The following is a 17,376-nucleotide window of genomic DNA, read 5'->3' on the forward strand; positions in this document are numbered from 1 at the left end:
TTTTCTTTTACTTTTCCAAAAGGGTAGTGTATTAGGGGGGAGGGTTGGGAGAGGAAAAAAGTGCAACAATGAATGAATGGAAATCCAAAGTCTTTGTGTAAATTTTTACTGAAATAATAAATTTAAATAAAACAAACAAACAAAAAACCCCCACAAAGAATAGTCTCTTGAAAATTCTAAGTATAATATAAGAAACAAACATTTAACTTGATTTAAGTATAGAACAGATTAAAATGCCACAGGCTGTCCTTTCATGAATTTAAGAGTTGAAACCAAATTAAGATTGTGAAATAATTCTCCTATGCAAAGAAAGAATGCTGGAAGGAGTTATCAAATAGTTTAAGACTCAGTTCAAGGGGCCACAGGAGTTACTCATTCTGTACTATGCTGCTGTAGATGGTATTTTTCCCCAAGAAATAACTAAATCTTTGGTTCCTGCTGAGTTCAATTTTATGGTTTTGAATATTAATTCAAACATGCAGTATAAAATTAAGCCTTTTGCTTTGTTTTAATTATATTTAGACTAGACCAATCATCACCTGAAGCCCCAAACACTGAGTTTTGGTCACCTGAGAGCACCGCCGTTGAGTTTCTAAGAACTATGGGTGCACTCCCCTCTTCAAGTATGCCTCAAAGAGAAAGGCAGAGATCTTTCAGGGTGAGGATGAGCAAAAGTGACGTGAGATAAGCCCTTACATTTTTAGTCATCTTGATTCAAACTCTCACTCAAAATTCACTGCTGTCAAGTTGGAACTGACTGACTTAGAGCTGACCTCCCAGAGGTTGTAAACTGCATGGGAAGAGAGGAGGTCAGTTACCTAAAAGTTCTGGGGAAAAGCTAGGTTGAAGTTCTTGCCTCATGTCCAATTAGAAAGGGAGGAAACTTGATGTTATACTTATAAATTAACTGCAAGAGTTTTCCTATGTGTACTAAGGTAAAGAATATAGCATTCTTTCACCTTATGAAAGTTATCAAAAGATTCTTTACCACACCCCAGGATTAGCACATAAACAATTTCTAACTATTACTTATTTTTCAGAGCAACATTTTAAAAATTTATAAATGACATAGGAAAATGCTTGTCAGAAAGTCAAGAAAAACAGATACAAAGGTATAAATGATCTTGATGATGTAAAAATGTATAGGAAGGTTGTAGGCTACAATATGTAGATATAATACATAATCCTTCATTACCAGTAATAAAAAATATTAACCTGTAAGTTATCAACCAAATAACAAATCCACAGGCAAACAGAAGACAGGGGCAAATGGAAAGGACTGTATCTATAATTATGTATAGTAGTTTGGTAAATGATTGCTCAACATGAGTATTTGAGTATGTGTATAGGCTGCAAATACATCCAAATAGAGAAAAAAATGGGAGGGGGAGATGAAAATACTATGTTTTATTATCTTTTAACCATAAACAAACAACCTAGGGAATTGACCACTACTCACAGGGCTTCAGGACCACAGCCTCTGGGGACACCAAGGTTAACTGGCTTAACCTGGTCCACAAAGACAATGTTCTACATCCCACATTTGTGACTAGTGACTGGAGACTTAAAAGCTTTTGTGTGGTTATCTATGGTGCAACAATAGATCTCTCTCTGTGAAGCAAAGAAGAGTAAAGAAAACCAAAGCAGTAATTAGTCCACAGCACCATCCTCAACATCCATGACCCTGAGACCAGAACTGTATGGTGCCTGACTACCATTGCTAACTGCTTTGGGATCAGAATAGTAAGGTACTGGAGAGAAGAGAGGAGATAAATGGAGAACATAACTCAAAATCACAGTAATTTCCAGGCTTATTGGCCTGACAGAACTTCTGAGTCTCTGGGCCCTAGTCACCCATCGACCTAGAACTGAACTTAACCTCTGGCACAACTTTTAACCAAGTAATAGGCAGATCTACAATATAGACAACAATAGCAGGGAGATTCAGCATTAAATATTCAAATACATAGGATCATAGTCCAAGATGAAACTGAGAAGTTAGGGAGAGAGGGTAAAGGGATGAATGTGGATATAAGGGTGAATAAAAACAGAGCCACAGACAGTGGTAAAAGTGACATTAGAATGTGGGGACTGTAATCAATGTCATAAAACATAACATGTTTGAGTGGTTGAATGGAATACGAACCTATAAACTCTAAATTATGGGGGAGGAAAAAAGTATAGGAAAAACACACCCGTATCTTCTGAGATTACCTTTGGATGTAGGATTATGGATAATTTACCTTTAGCAAAGTTGTATTAATAGGGTCCAGGCGAGAATTACATTCAACCTAAAAAAAAAAAGGGTACAATAATTTTATTAATTGCTACAAAAACCAGACACGACTTAGCATAAAAATTATTCTGCAAGATCAATAGCTCAGTCTGAAGTTGGCTTAACTAGCCAAAGACAGTACTGAAATATAAGATGGAATAGTTTCTCTCTCTTACACCCAAGTGTACACACACACACACACACACACACACACACACACACACACACACAATGTACTTATATTTGGTATTTCTAAAAATCTGGCTAAGTTAATTTCCTAAACTGTTATAGTCTGATGAACTACGTGTTGATTCTAATATCCACGACTTCCTACCATTATAAAATGGGGCAATTTAGCATACTGATTTAAAATGTGAACGGCACCACGCCTTCTGCTGCTTGGATCTCTTTAATGGTTTCCCAGAACAGGTGGCTCTACCGAGCATTCTTACCACCCGGCTCTTCCCTCACCCCTCCTCTTATGATATGGAAATGCTGGGCTTCTCATCCTTGTCTGTTTTCAAGTCCTGGCTCTCTAGTGTAAAGCTGAATCTGTAATTTTTGTCTCATTACACCTTGTTCTTTTGTATCATAATAAAGAATAACAATCTTTTGTATTCACATATTGCTCCCTTGTATCTCAAGGGCCTAAAAACAAATGTTTTGGGAAGATATTACCTAAATTTAGCAACATTTTATGGTTAATTCAAACAGCTGTATCTATCCTTCTACACATGGTTGCCAAGTACATGCACACAAAATGCTAAGAGTTCTAGAGGGGTAGAAATATATGAGGCAGAATGAATTAACTGTAAAAACTTCACAGCTGAGCTGAGTTATTAAGCGGGAAGTCCTACATAGACTAGATGAGCAGTGTAAATTTGAGGGCTTCCAGAGTCAAGGGAAAAACCACAAAGACAGGGCATCAGGGCACATGTGAGGTTACAGAGGCAAGTGTGGAATGATTACACAGGGAGAGGGAAGGCTGAGAGAGGCAGACTCAAGCTGAAGGCAAGAAGCCACAGGAGGTTTCTGAGGTAAGAGAATTTGAGTTATTTTAGGAAAGTAACCAGCAGTGGCTTGTATGACAGACTGCAGAGGCAACAAGCCAGTCAGGAAGTTAATGCAATTATCTAGACAGAAACTGGTAACTGAGATGAGCTTTCTCTTCAGGGACTGCTGGTAGGCTGGTATATAAAACTCTCATAAAATCAGGAGATGATCTAAAAGCCAGGGTTGCCGAGTGAGGGTTTTGATCTGCCTTATTTACGACAGTGCTGGGAGAGATAAACCAATGTACTAGTAAAGAACATGGTTTCTAATGGGTAATCTCCTCCTGTGAGATTAACTGCTTCTGAAAACCTGCTGGACCATGAGCTATGGGTGAGTTCTAACTCAATGATACAAAACAAAAACAATACTAGACAAGGAGTACTAGTAGCCTAGTGGTAAGAAGCTGTGATGCAATCCCAAAGGCAAATCCACCAACTACTTTGCAAGAGGATAGGCAGTTTCCTCTAGTGTGATTTATTGAAAAACTTACTGGAGGGTCAGTTCTGAGTCAGTTCCAACTCTATAACAAATAACAACAATCGTAGATATCTAGTAAATATTTTCTATGTGAATGAACACCTAAGTATGCATTTATTAAACCTTATTCCCATTCAACACTGTGTTATGACATCGGTTATGTAACCAATGTCAGACAGGTTACATTCTACATTGTGTCAACACTTTCATTATTTCTGTTCTAGTTATTTCACTTCTATTGACCCAAACTCTTTGCTCTTCTACATTTCTGCCTATGCTTTAGAAGAGCTGGTGTCCATTTGGTTTTATATGGATAATTTTTTAAAAGAGTGTAATACTCGATGATAATTACAATGGTTGGATTTTGGTATGTGTCTTTTCTCCCTCAGCTTTCCAAACAACATCTTATTAATTTTTGTTTTTTCTGTAGCATTTAACACATAAGAGATGCACAAAAGTGCTCGCTTTGGCAGCATATATACTAAAATTGAAACGATACAGAGAAGATCAGCAAGAAGTGTTCCACAAAAAAAAAGAAATGTACAAAAAATGATGGTGAGTAAATGAGTAAGAATAGCTAGCAAGAGAGATCAGATTTGTAGTCTCTTTATTCTTCTATTCATGCATCTTCCTCTAAATCTGACCAATCTGTGTGGTAAAATTCTCTGGCACCGAACAGGGCTTTACTATATTTAGAATATCTGCTTTGTGGTACAGGTGGGGCGCCTGCATTTTTCTACTATAAACAAGAGGAATATGAAAATGAGAAAGAGCTTTTATTTATATATATAAATAAATAAATATTATATATTATTATGTATAATTATATTTATAATTACAGAGTCTTGAAAAATACTTGGAAATGCTGTTTCATATACATGTAATTTTACAAAGGCAAATGGAAAAAAAGGGGGGGGACGACAAAGATTCATAGAAATACTCAGCATTATTAAGGAATTCTGATTATGGGTCAAAACCAGAATCTTACCTCTTTGTTTTTAAGTACACATGAATTTAAAAATGTTTTTGATGGGTATCTTTGCAACAGTAAACATTAAGGGTTACAAGCTCTGCCATGCATTTTTACACCAGACACAGAATGCTCTACAAGCAATTCAAGAAGTGTGAATATATTCTATTCTCACATTTATCTCACCCTACAAACATATTGTCTGCCCTACAGACCTTCTCACCAATGCCTACACCTCTAATTATTTATTAGAATCTCCAAAAACTGTCATTCCTTAACAGTTTTGCTCTAAATAGGGCAGAAGTGAAGCTTGCCAAGAAAACTAGGTAATTTCATACAGATACCTAGTTAAGATATATATGCTGTGTGAAAAGAGAAATGCAAATGCTAGTCAAGTACTGAATGCTAGTCAGCCTCATTTATAATCAATGAAATGCAAATTCAAACAGAGGGATATTATTTTTACCCTATCAAAATTAACTACTAATAAATCCAGTGTTGAATTGGATGCTGTGAAACAGGTACTCTCATATAGTGCTGGTGGCTGTACACACCAGCAATATGGTCTTTCGATTTTTAGGTCTCTGCATAAAAAAAAAGTCTTTTGGAAAAGGAATCTGACAGAAACATAAAAAGCTTGCAAAAACATTTTTTGACACATTAATTGCACTTCTGGGAATCCATCCCAGGGAAATAAAAAATCCAGCCATATAATTATAAATATGTCCAACTGTAGTAATATTAAAGGCAAAAAATGAAAAAAAAAATCAATAGGAGAAGAATGAGGTTAAATAATGAAATATTCAGAAGTCAGTATTTTACAAATATAAAAAAAGCAGGACTAGCAAAATCTTGCTGAAGATTATCCAGAAACAACTGGAACAGTACATTGACAGAGAACTACTAGAAATAAGAGTTGGGTTTAGAAGAAGTCGTGGCACTAGAGACATTATTGCAAAATTCAGATGGATCTCGGCAGAAAACAAAGAGAAAAACATGTATCTGTGTTTCAGTGACTATGCAAAGGCATTAGACTGTGTGGATTACAAGAAATTGTGGCTAACCTTGAGGAAAACGGTAATCTCAGAACACTTGATTGTGCTTATATGAAACCTATACTTGGATCAGGAAGTAGTCCTCAGATAAGAGCAGGGAAACACTGCATGGTTCAAAATCAGAAAAGGAGTGCATCAGGGGTGCATCCCGTTCCCATGCTTTTTTCAATCTGTATGCAGAACAGATCATTTGGGAAGTAAGGCTTTATGAGGAGAAATGTGGCATCAAGATTGGAGGAAGTTAAAAAAAAAAAGAAGACAGAATAAACAGGCTGAAAATAAAAAAATAAAAAAAAGATTGGAAGATTCAGCAACAACCTATGATATGCAGATGACACAACCTTGTTTGCTGAAAATGAAGAAGACCTCAAGTGCCTGCTGCAGAAGGTCAAGGACTGCAGTCTTCAATATGGATTGAAGCTCAACATCAAGAAGACAAAGATTCTCACCACTAGGCCAACTGGCAACACCCAGATAAGATGGAGAAGAAATTGAGGTTGTTAGCAATTACAGCTTGCTCAGCTCCACTATCAACACTCTTTATACTAGCAGTCAGGAAATCAAAAGACAAATTGCATTGGGAAAATCTGCTGTCAAGGACCTCTCTAGAGTGCTGAAAAGCAACGATGTCAGTCTAGAGATTAAGGTGTGCCTAATCCAGGCCATGGTCTTCACAATTACTTGCTATGCTTCCGAGAGCTGTAAGGATCACAGAAGAAAAATAGATGCCTCCGAGTTGTGCTACTGGAGAAGAGTCTTGAACATACCATGGACTGTCAAGAAAACAAATAGGTCTGTCTTGGAGAGGGGATTTTGAAGCTCCACTTCACATACTTTGGGCACGTGACCAGGAGATACAGGTCCTTGAAGGACATCATGCTCAGAAGGGTGGAGGGACAGCGCAGGAGAGGAAGACCCAGGATGAGATGGATTGATACAGTGACTGGGAGAATGAGGGATGGTGTGTCAGAATGAGTGAGACTGGCTCAGGATAGGGAAGGATTCAGGGTCACAATGGGTTGCAAGCAACTCGATGGCACATAACAACAACAATAACATACTGACTTTACATTTGGAAACTGGGTATCAATAATGTGATTAGGGTCTAAAACCATTAATTTTAATATGATCCAGCATATATATGCTAAAGAAAAAGGTAGTAACTGTCACTGAGCAATGGCATTATGCTTCCCCCAACCATTCTTTTCTTTTCCAACTTTTTCTCTTCCACAATGTGTGGATATGACTTTATTAATTCGGTATTTGCTTGAGAAGGAGGTACAGAAAAGCACAGGGGCTCTCTCTCAGCTGCTGATTTAGGCCTGATTTACAGTGACTGCAGAAGACTGAGGCTGTCATATATTTGACAACAAAGGGTGTCTAGTTGTACTACCTGTCACAAAATGAACTATATTGCACAAAGCAATAAAAGGCAGCACATATCCCATCTGATAAAACTTGTGGCTGAAGAGAAATTGTTTCCAATGTGCATAACAAGGAGCAAAAAAACCTGATCTCTGCAATCATAAATAAAAACTAGTACCCATCAATCATTCCTCATGTCAGATGTATACTTAGATATCTTCTTCCATATTCATCTTCACAATAACAAGATATACGTACCACAGCCTCCACTGCAGGTGAACTGTCCCCTACCACCAATAACGTACAACACCTAGACATAGGCAGAGTAGATGTCATTAGCAAAAAAGTGGGTTTACTTCACTGTACATTGAAGTGCTTCTCACACAGGCAATGATATTTAGCAATTTAATGTGAAAACTTACTTTAATGTTCTTGCATTGCCATTTTGACCCACCAAGGGTCTTTCAATCTCCAGATCTCGGCGTCTAGGAAAATAAAGCAGAAGCAATGTTGTTTTCAGGTAAATTCACAGCAACTTTGGTTGGTATTTGATTGTGATAACCAAAATGTATCGAGAAATGTGAAAACTCCCTCTCATACTGGCCCTGTAGGCCTTGTTCAGGATTAGCCATTTTGGTGGCTCCTTGCTCAACTCTAAAGGGCTCTGCAGGACACTGAAAGGAATCAACTTCACAGTTGCTTCAACAGCAGTGTTTCTGAAATCTTCAAGTTCTAAGTGCTTAATTTCCCAACTAGTTTATGAGAATAAATTCCTTAAAATAAGAGGATGGATTACTTTTGAGTAAATTAAAGTTGACTAATTTCTTCCATCATTTTCCGTTTCCTAAAGAGTGAAAGCTAAAATGAGCTAACACTTATAGTCTAGGGAAGCTGGTTCCAAGGCAAGAATTAGACTCTCACAGTGAACAGGGATGCACACAAACAAAAGACATTTTTAAAGCCCATGTGTTCTTTCTGCCTGATGACAAGATCACTATACAGAAACTGAAATAAAGCCCAAGGCTTATCTTTTGCCTGCCTTATATGTATATTCCTGTGCACTTAATGTGTGTGTGTTTATAACTTAGGAATCTTTTGTTTTACAACGTCCTATACTGGCAACTGGTATTGAACATGCCAAAAATAACTTTTAGTTCACTCATTCTTTTTTAAAACTCTTCATATTGCAAAAGTACCTTGTGTGGGGAGACAGTATATCTATCCTATTTTACAACAGTGTAAGAATAGTTTACTTCGCCTTTTTTGATTCTGTTAATTATCTTTTAAAATGTAATCTACATTAAGCAAATGAACAGAAAAACAGCTTATACCCATTATAGGAACTCAGGAAGAGCTGTAGGTTTTCCTGGTTGATATCTTGGGCAATATGAAGTCTGTAGGTTTGAATTAGATCCATGTTGGCCTGTAGTTCTTCCTGAAACAAAAGAAAGAAGTCACAGGTAAACTTTTACAATACGAAACAAGTTTATCTTCTCAATGCCCATGATAGGAACATGTGAAGAACCAGGGGTCTATTGATGGTAAGCAAGTGATTGAAAATTTTCCTATTTGCATTAGATTTGTTTAGTGTCATGGGTGTACCAAGGACCCTATAATGGAAATAATTAGTAATTAACTCTACTTGGAGTGCAAAACTTGGAGATGGAAACCACACTAGATAAGGATTTAAGCACTAGCTGTGGAACTTAGGCAAGTCACATAACCAATCCGAACCTTAGTTCATTATTTGTGGCTTTTTCCATTGTTGTTAATTTTCATGTTTTGCTCAATCTCATAAAAACCTACTCACTGCCATCAAGTTTATTCCAATTCATAGCAGCGCTCCATTACATATCCAAGGTAGTAAATCTTCTATGAGACAACTGCTCATCTTCTTCCTTGGAGCACCTGGTGGCTTTGAACTGCCAAGTGTTTGGTTAGCAGCTTGATACATTATGCACTGTGCCACCAGGCCTCCTCTCATTGAAAGAAAAGTAGCTATTATCTGCAACAAGGGCTGTTATAAAGATTATAAAAACTTAAAAATAAATGTAAGGGTAGTATTTCTCTTAATACTTACAAATCTGTATAATTAACTTATTTACAACTTCATTGATATAATCTGTTAATATTTATAAATCTTCATTAATATATATAAAATTATACGGTACATTTAACTTATGATATTTCATTTAGTAAATTTATTATTATTTTAACTTTATTACCAATATAACTAAAGGTATAAAATATCAAAGAAACAAAACAATACATAAAATGAAAAGTAAGCCTCCAATAGTCCAGAATAAGAGCTGTATAGCAAAGTGGACTTGGGGGTGTGGGGAGGAAACTGTGCAACAGTGGAAGAGGTTTTTTTCCAACAGAAAAGCAAACTGGGGGAGGGGGAGGGAGGAAAATGTGCAATAATGAAAGAATGAAAATCCAAGTTCTATATAAACTTTCATTAAAATTTCAATTGAAATAAAAAATTTTAAAAAAGAAAGGTAAGTCTCTTACTTTCTTTTTATAATTTTTTTTATTATTCTTTTTTGTGCGTGTACTGTCAAATTGGATCTGAATTTAGCTTTATTAATTTCAGAAGCCAAATTAACAGTAAACACATACACAAACACCCCCTTCCCTGACCCCTTACACACCAGGTTAAAGATAAAAGAAAAAGTGACAGCACCAATAAACTTTTAATTCCAATATCCTGTATCTCTCTGTGTGTTTTCCTTCTCTTTAGTAATATTGTTCTGGTCATCAAGTCCCTTCCTTCTCTCTCTTAAAATATACCTTTTATCCATTTACTTCCCTTTCTCCATCTTCCCATTCCTGGTAACCACAGCAATATCTTTCAGAGTAGCAAAGTGGGAGGAAGACTAGTCACTGATTCAGCAGACCTAAGGCTACTAGTATGACAACAGGGGGAATGAAAGTAATTAGTTAAGAACTTTCCATGTCTGTTTTTCTCTGCAAGTGGAGGATAAAGACTGAGCTACAGAATGGGGCTGACATCAGGGTTGGGGTGAGACTGAGAAAAATTGGATAAATTATGTATACTGCATTAAAACAGATGAGGGTAAGAACTGTTTAAAAGTGATATATGATTGGGTATTATAGTTATGACAAGAATTCAGAATGAAGGTTGCCTAGTAGAATGTACTGGGCAGGGATTGGAGGCGGGGGCAGGGATTGTATACCAATGAAAAGAATTTTTCTTTTACTTTTCAAAGAGAAGAGTGAACTGGGGGGCAGGGGTGGGCAGGGAGAAAAATGCAACAATGAATGAATGGAAATCCAAAATCTCTATAAATGTTCATTAAAATTAATAAAAAATTAAAGAAAAAAAGAAAATGAGGCTAATATTAGCACATGGAAAATAACTGGGAGTATGTATCTAACGTACTCATCATAGTGCTTAGCATAAATAACTGATACTCAGTAAATGCTACTATTTCTTCCTTCTACTATTTTCCTTCAAAGAATATTTAAAATTAACTGTAGATACTGCATTTGAGCATACATTTATCCCTATTTTAATTATTCTCATCTCCCCACTCCAGATATCTCATGGTTCTCCCACCTCATTGCTTATTTCTTCTATTACTACTTTTTAGGCCATCCAATGCACATTTCTCTGTAAAAAGAGGATTGAATCCCTGGCCTTAGCCCCTTCCCTGTCTGACAATTATTCACCTGGTAATTGTCACTTCTCTTTGTTGGCTTCACCTTCCTCACTGAAGGAAGTTAGAATGATCTCTAAGGTTCTTTTAGTACTAACATTTCACGGTTTCTTTTTTTCTCTGAAGATTCTATTTCTGTGAAGCTTTTCTCAGACCTCATTATGGTTCTAAAGATGCTTGGTGAAGCACGTGATGTTGTCAAACAGTAACAGATGGCATACTGCTTACAGGGAATTGGGGGGGGGCGGGCGGGGAGAGACGCTGTCTTCTCTCATCTCTCCAAATCCCAAGAGCCATATGGCCCTGGGTCTTTGTTAGATCTAAGCCTGTCCTGGAGGTATAATCTACTATGATCAGGTAAATTCTGAGGTTGCCCCTTCTTTCCCAAGTTAAAATAAAGCTTTGTACTAAAGCTAATAAACACAGCTCTCTTGGATGGAATAAGCACTTACCTGCCCAAAGTGATGCGCCAAAATAATATCCACAACATTGGTTGTCAAGCATGAGATCTGAAAAGATAAAAACTCCATGTCAAGGGAGTAGACTATATAAAAATCCATCAAGTTTTCCCTTTATATTACAATTACATCAACTTTCAAAAAAACATAAGTCTAAGTATCATACATTTTCATGAAATGCTGGTTTTACAAAGCTGGTGAAAACATGAAACAAGTTGGAGAATAAAACTAATTTTCCTTTCCAGATTAATAATACAGACTGACAGGAAGCAGAAAGCTAGAAAAATGGTGAATTCTTTGAAAATCTGAGACCTAGAACTCACATCTACTTGCTACTTAATTTCTGCTCATATTTCTGTGTTCACATTTGGATTTGTGGCCAACTGGGACAGACTTATAGCCACTTCTATACTATTTAAGAGACAATTTTTTTTTATCCTGACAATTTTTGCTATCTTAATTTCAGAGAGTGGGAGGAAAGAGCTATGTTTACAGAATGTTCTTGCATTACGAACATTTTTCTCCTAATTTTTCCCATTTGACAAAGATGCCACTCATAGTCTAATAAATGTAGCAATCTGTCCTTGTACAAACTGTTAGTCTATTTTCAGAAAAATTTCCAACTCAGATTGTGCTGCTGATTCCCCTTAAGTCGTCGCCCTTGGATTTATGCTCAATTTATCATTCATGTGGAACAGAGATGAAGTACTGAATTAGAGTGGAGATGGAGAAGATACAGGAAGTATGGGTATGGACAGAGCACAATGTGTTATTAATGGTCCATGGGTTAGTAATTAAAAGGTAATTATTTAATAAGCAATCCTCTTTCATGTTTCAATACCCAAAGGGCATTCTGATGTTTTAGAATAATTTTTAGATTATTATATGTTATTAATAGTAATTAGGTAAACTTTTACATATTCATATACTAAACAGGAATCAGAAGAAAACTTTTCTCATACAAAGTTAGGGTATATGTCATTTCTCAAAAATGTAAATGTGAGAAGGAATGAATAAAAACTTCTTCGGGTCTGGTTTGTTGGAAGGTGAAATACATTAATATTTAAAAATAATTCACCTTACTTATTGCCAGGGAGTTCTGGTGGGCAGTGAATTGCACTGTTCTGCTAACCCAAAGGCAGAGCATCTCTAGCAGTTCAAACACACCAGTGACGCCTCAGGATACAGATGGGCATTCTCTTCCCACTGTGATAGGAACCCAGTCAGAGTTTGCTAAATGTTGGAATCTACTTGATACCAATGAGTTTGAGGTTGGGATGCAAACAATGTGAGGGAGAAAAGACCAAGCTGTTACGTTATATGAAAATGGAGATCACGTCAAGTCATAAAAAGGAAGATGACTTTAACATTATTAGGTGCTGAAGAGTTGACTATGACTCCAAGCAACCAGAGAATGTGAAGAATGTGAAGAAACAAGTTTCATATGCCGCTGGTGGCTGTGTAACTCGGCCAAACACTTTGAAGCTCTGGTGACTAGTGGTAAGGGGTTGTGCTGCCAACCCAAAGGCAGTGATCTGAATTCACCAGCTGTTCTGCTTGAGAAAGAGCTGAACTTTGCCCTATCCTGCAACATTCTCATGCTCTCTGATATGCTCAAGTCCATTGTTAAAGACACTGTGTCAATCTATCTCTCTATTGTTCTCTGACCCTCCACCTTTTCCATCATGATGTCTTCTTCCAAGAACTGGTTCCTCTTGACAACAAGCTCTAAGTATGTGAGATGAAATTTCACCACCCTTACTTCTAAGGAGCACACTGGCTCCATTTCCCCCAAGACAGACTTGCTTGTTTTACCCCACACTGATATCATTGGTCCAACTAAATTGACATCACAGCCAGAACCTCACATCTCAGTGATCATTACTGCCAAATCCAAATGCATGTCACTAATGTGCAGAATGGTCAATAGATTTCTTACTATTGTCAGAAATGCAAAATGTCAGATAACAAGGTAGTCAATAAAAGAGGACTAGGTCTATTACATAAAATTAAGAAAATATGGATTTTAAAAAAAATAAAACTTGCCTATGATGCATTCAATCAGATAACTATTATAACAATTATCTTCTATGTTAGAAGAGAAGAGAGAGTACCTTCTCTCTTCTCTTGTGGATATATGTATTTAACAAACTTAGGATACTGTACAGTTTTATGTCTGCTTTTATGCAACATTATGAGAATGTTATAATTTCCTTAAAATGATCAAATAGCATAATTTTTAAAAGTGGCAGGCACAGTATTCCGTTGCACAACGAAATCGTAACTTACTATACCCAGCCTGTATTGTTGGCATTTAAGCTGTATCTTTCTGCCTTATAAATAAAGCTTACAGAATACTATGGTTCTGTAACTTATTAGCTGTCTGATCTTAAGCAAAGAACCTAGTATCTCTGTGAAACATAATGGTATTTGTTCACTGTGCTGTCCTGAGAATGAAAAATTTAAACAGACACTAAAAAAATGAAAGAACAGTACCTAACATAGTAAGCACTATGTGCTATTATTTAAAATAATCATTCTTACATATAAATCTTTTTTTTAATTGGTTTGCTTACAAAGTTTGTACACACTGTGTTTCACATTATTCTTCATTCATACCATGTTTCATATAATCATTTTCATGCATCATGTTTTATAATCACCATTGGACCTTCCCCACAATTACCCTGTCTTTTTGCCTGGGTCCTTCCCCATTTACTTCCCCCACTCCCTGTACACAGCAAACTGTGCAACCCTGTGGTTTTATCCCTACCCATCTTCAGCCCTCCCCCATAAAATCTTTATAAGTATCACTAATTATTAACTTCTGGTAAGTTCCTAGACAAGAAATAACTGGACTTCATGATTTGAGTATCAAGAAAGATACTTGAAAATTGTGGCAAACTGGGTGGTGGTATTTTGAAGACTATCTCAGCGGGTATTAGAAGCATATTTATACAACAAAGTGTTTAGAGGTAGGCATTTGTTTAAAAATGAGACTATCACATTGGCACCTTCTAGCAGGCTATGAAAGTTTAGGTTATTTTCTCTCTGAAAAACTTTATAACATCACTGCCTAATTTTAAAAGTTCACAATTGATAATAATTTTTCTTTAGCAAAGAAGGTGTCTCACAACTACTAACTTTCTAGTCTAAAAACAGTGAATAATTTTGAGCATAGGTGAATTCAATGCAAATAGCATAAAATTTTCCCCTTACTCTCTCTTCTTTCTGGGTTGGTCCTGGGACTGTATTTTAAAGTTTTACTATAGCCCTAAGTTTCCTATCTCCAGTAACTCAAGTTTAAAAAATATATACATATAATCCAAAACTTTTATAGGTTCTTTATATAAAAAAGGTGTTTATTTTAGAAAAAGTCTGTTCAACATAATTGTCCCTCAAGGAAATGAAAATTAAAATTCACCATTAGTTACCCACCAACATGGTTTAAAATTTTTTTTAAAAGGTAACTAAGGATATGTTGGTGATAGATAATTATATAGAAATAAAAATGTATTAGAGATAAAATTTCCCGTTTTTTATAAAAACTAAAATATTAATAATTTGCGCTGGAAAAGTCTGCTGTTAGGGACCTCTCTAAAGTACTCAAGAGCAACGGTGTCTCTCTGGAGACTAAGGTGCACCTGATACAGGCCATGGTCTTTGCAATCGCTTGCTATGCATCAGAGAGTTGGACAATGACTAGGGAGGACAGAAGGAGAGTTGATGCCTATGAGCTGTGGTGCTGGAGAAGAGTACTGAATGTTCCATGGACTGCCAGGAAAACAAACAGATTCATCTTGGAGAGGATTAAATCAAGCAACTCCTTGGAGGCAAGGATTCTGGGGCTTCGTCTGACATACTCTGGACATGTTGCCAGGAGGGACGTGTCCTTGGAGAGGGACATCATGCTTGGGAGGGTGGAGGGACAGCGCAGGAGGGGAAGACCCTCTATGAGATGGATTGATTCGGTGACTGGGGTAATCGGGATGGGTGTGTCAGAGGCAGTGCAGTTGGCGCAGGATAGAGCAGGGTTTAGAGCTGTTGTGCATAGGGTCGCTATGAGTAGCAAACGACTCAATGGCACATAACAACAACAACAACAATTAATAATTCAAATATTTTGATGTAAAGATGTGAAGAAACAGAAGTTTCATTATGCCGCTGGTAGCTGTGTAAACTGGCCAAACACTCTGACGCTCTGGTGACTAGTGGTAAAGAGCTATGCTGCCAGCCCAAAGGCACCAGCTGCTCTGCTTGAGTAAGATGGGCAATTTCCTCCCATGTGATTTATAGTCTCTGAAAACCCACTGGAGGGTCAGCTATGAATTGGTTCCGATTTGATAGCACATAACAACAAGAAGCTAACTGACTATACAATATCTTATAACCCAGAAAATGTCAATCCTGGGTGAAAAAGTCAGTATATGTCTACTGAAAACTATGTAATAAAATCATAGAAACCTATATTTTAGAGGTATACAACAGACTACTAACCAGCAGTTAAAATGAACTATTGCTAAACACAACATGAGTCAATATCACACTACTGCTAAATATAACATAAGTGATAAATAAAAGAAGCTAAACACAAAAGAATAAAAATTCCGTGTTTACAACGATATGAACCTGAAGAACAATACATAACTAACAGTAATAACTAACATATTGTGACAGAAATTAAAAAAAAACCAAACAACCCACCACAAACTAACATTAATTTTTAAGAGGGAGGTAGTACCAAATAGGAAAAGACACAGAGGAACTTTCCAGTGATATGGAAATATTGCACATATTGATTGGGTAATGATTATGTTTCTATAAACACTCACTGGATTATATATTTAAATCTATCTGTCTTTAACTGTGTGTACCTCATTGAAAAATAAAGAAGATAAGTCAGTTTGAGAGAACAGTTGATGGACACCTTTATTTAATGCTTACTTTGGAAGCTGCCCAGTCAATCCAGCCTTTAGCACAGGGGTCAACGTTGATAAGCACAAGGCCTTCCACAAGCTCTGGATGATTGAGCTGTAAGATGAGACCAAAACACAAGTGTAAGAATTCCACTTCCAAGGTTCTTTTTAAAAAAAAACAAAAAGAAATTTTACCATGGTTAATAAGTTCTTATTATACTTAATGCCACAGTTGTGTAAGACTAGAGAAATATGAAGGAAGATATTTAGAAAAATAGCTCTTTACATCTGATTTGGTATCTGGAAAACCAGTGTCTCAAACTGCTATCAAATAATCTTTTCTTGGGAGCAAAGTTTTATTTTTTTTCATATCTACAGCATAGGAGGGTGCTTAGTGTGTGTTCAGTACTTTAGCCTCAATCCTAAACAATGGGGTAGATGTACCCTGCTGAGCCAGTGCAGTGGGGCCTGGAATTACTTAGCAGCAGGGGCTTCGTACAGTAGGGCATTAAAATGGTTCTGTATGGACTGTGAAGTGAAACTGGAACAGATCAAAAGCTGTTAATATGTAAGTGAACTGAAAACGGGAAATATGATGGGTTGATGGCCTGCATAACAACCACATTTCTTGACCTGCAAAGTCGACAACAGTAGTACCTCACGCGAAGATGGGAGTCAAGTGTACTGCTTTGAGTGTATGTCACTCTCCACAGTCCAGTCTACTGACAATCTTCAAAATCAAGCTCCAGAAAGGGCTCACTCTGCCCCTTCAGAGTCTCTCATTGCAGGGCTTTGATTCATATTTTTCTGCTCTAGTTATCGTTTGATTTTACCCAAACTTTTTAAATTTTAAAAATTTGAGTCTCTTCTAATTTTGTCCCACCAGCCATGACTGAACAGGTAGAAACCCTGGCTTACACTTACACAGTTTCATAAGTTTCACACTAATGAACCTTTTTTAGAAGTTTTTTTCCTCCTAAAACTGATGAGTATGTGATATCACCCCCAGATAAGTGTAAGAGCTATTTTCTAAAAGCTCCTTATTTTGAGGTTTATATTAAATTTAACCCAAGAATTTGGTCTTTGTGTTAACTTCTTTTCGTTTGCGTGTTAACTTTTTTTTT

General features: G+C 36.7%; 1 protein-coding gene across 3 annotated transcripts in view; it reads right to left on the bottom strand.

The window, feature by feature from the left end:
- Positions 1–17,376, bottom strand: part of NDRG3 (NDRG family member 3) — a 103,107-nt gene that overhangs the window by 10,710 nt on the left and 75,021 nt on the right. For all 3 annotated transcript variants that reach the window (XM_006881502.1, XM_006881501.1, XM_006881500.1), the window contains 6 exons: positions 16,281–16,367; positions 11,331–11,387; positions 8,527–8,630; positions 7,618–7,680; positions 7,454–7,505; positions 2,244–2,291 (listed from right to left, as the gene is read on the bottom strand). In XM_006881502.1, coding sequence (XP_006881564.1) covers positions 2,244–2,291; positions 7,454–7,505; positions 7,618–7,680; positions 8,527–8,630; positions 11,331–11,387; positions 16,281–16,367 — 411 coding nt within the window. The remainder of the gene's footprint in view (positions 1–2,243; positions 2,292–7,453; positions 7,506–7,617; positions 7,681–8,526; positions 8,631–11,330; positions 11,388–16,280; positions 16,368–17,376) is intronic.

Source organism: Elephantulus edwardii, unplaced genomic scaffold, assembly GCF_000299155.1.
Source record: "Elephantulus edwardii isolate Elephantulus edwardi_28Jun2011 unplaced genomic scaffold, EleEdw1.0 scaffold00015, whole genome shotgun sequence".
Classification (NCBI taxonomy): Eukaryota; Metazoa; Chordata; class Mammalia; order Macroscelidea; family Macroscelididae; genus Elephantulus; species Elephantulus edwardii.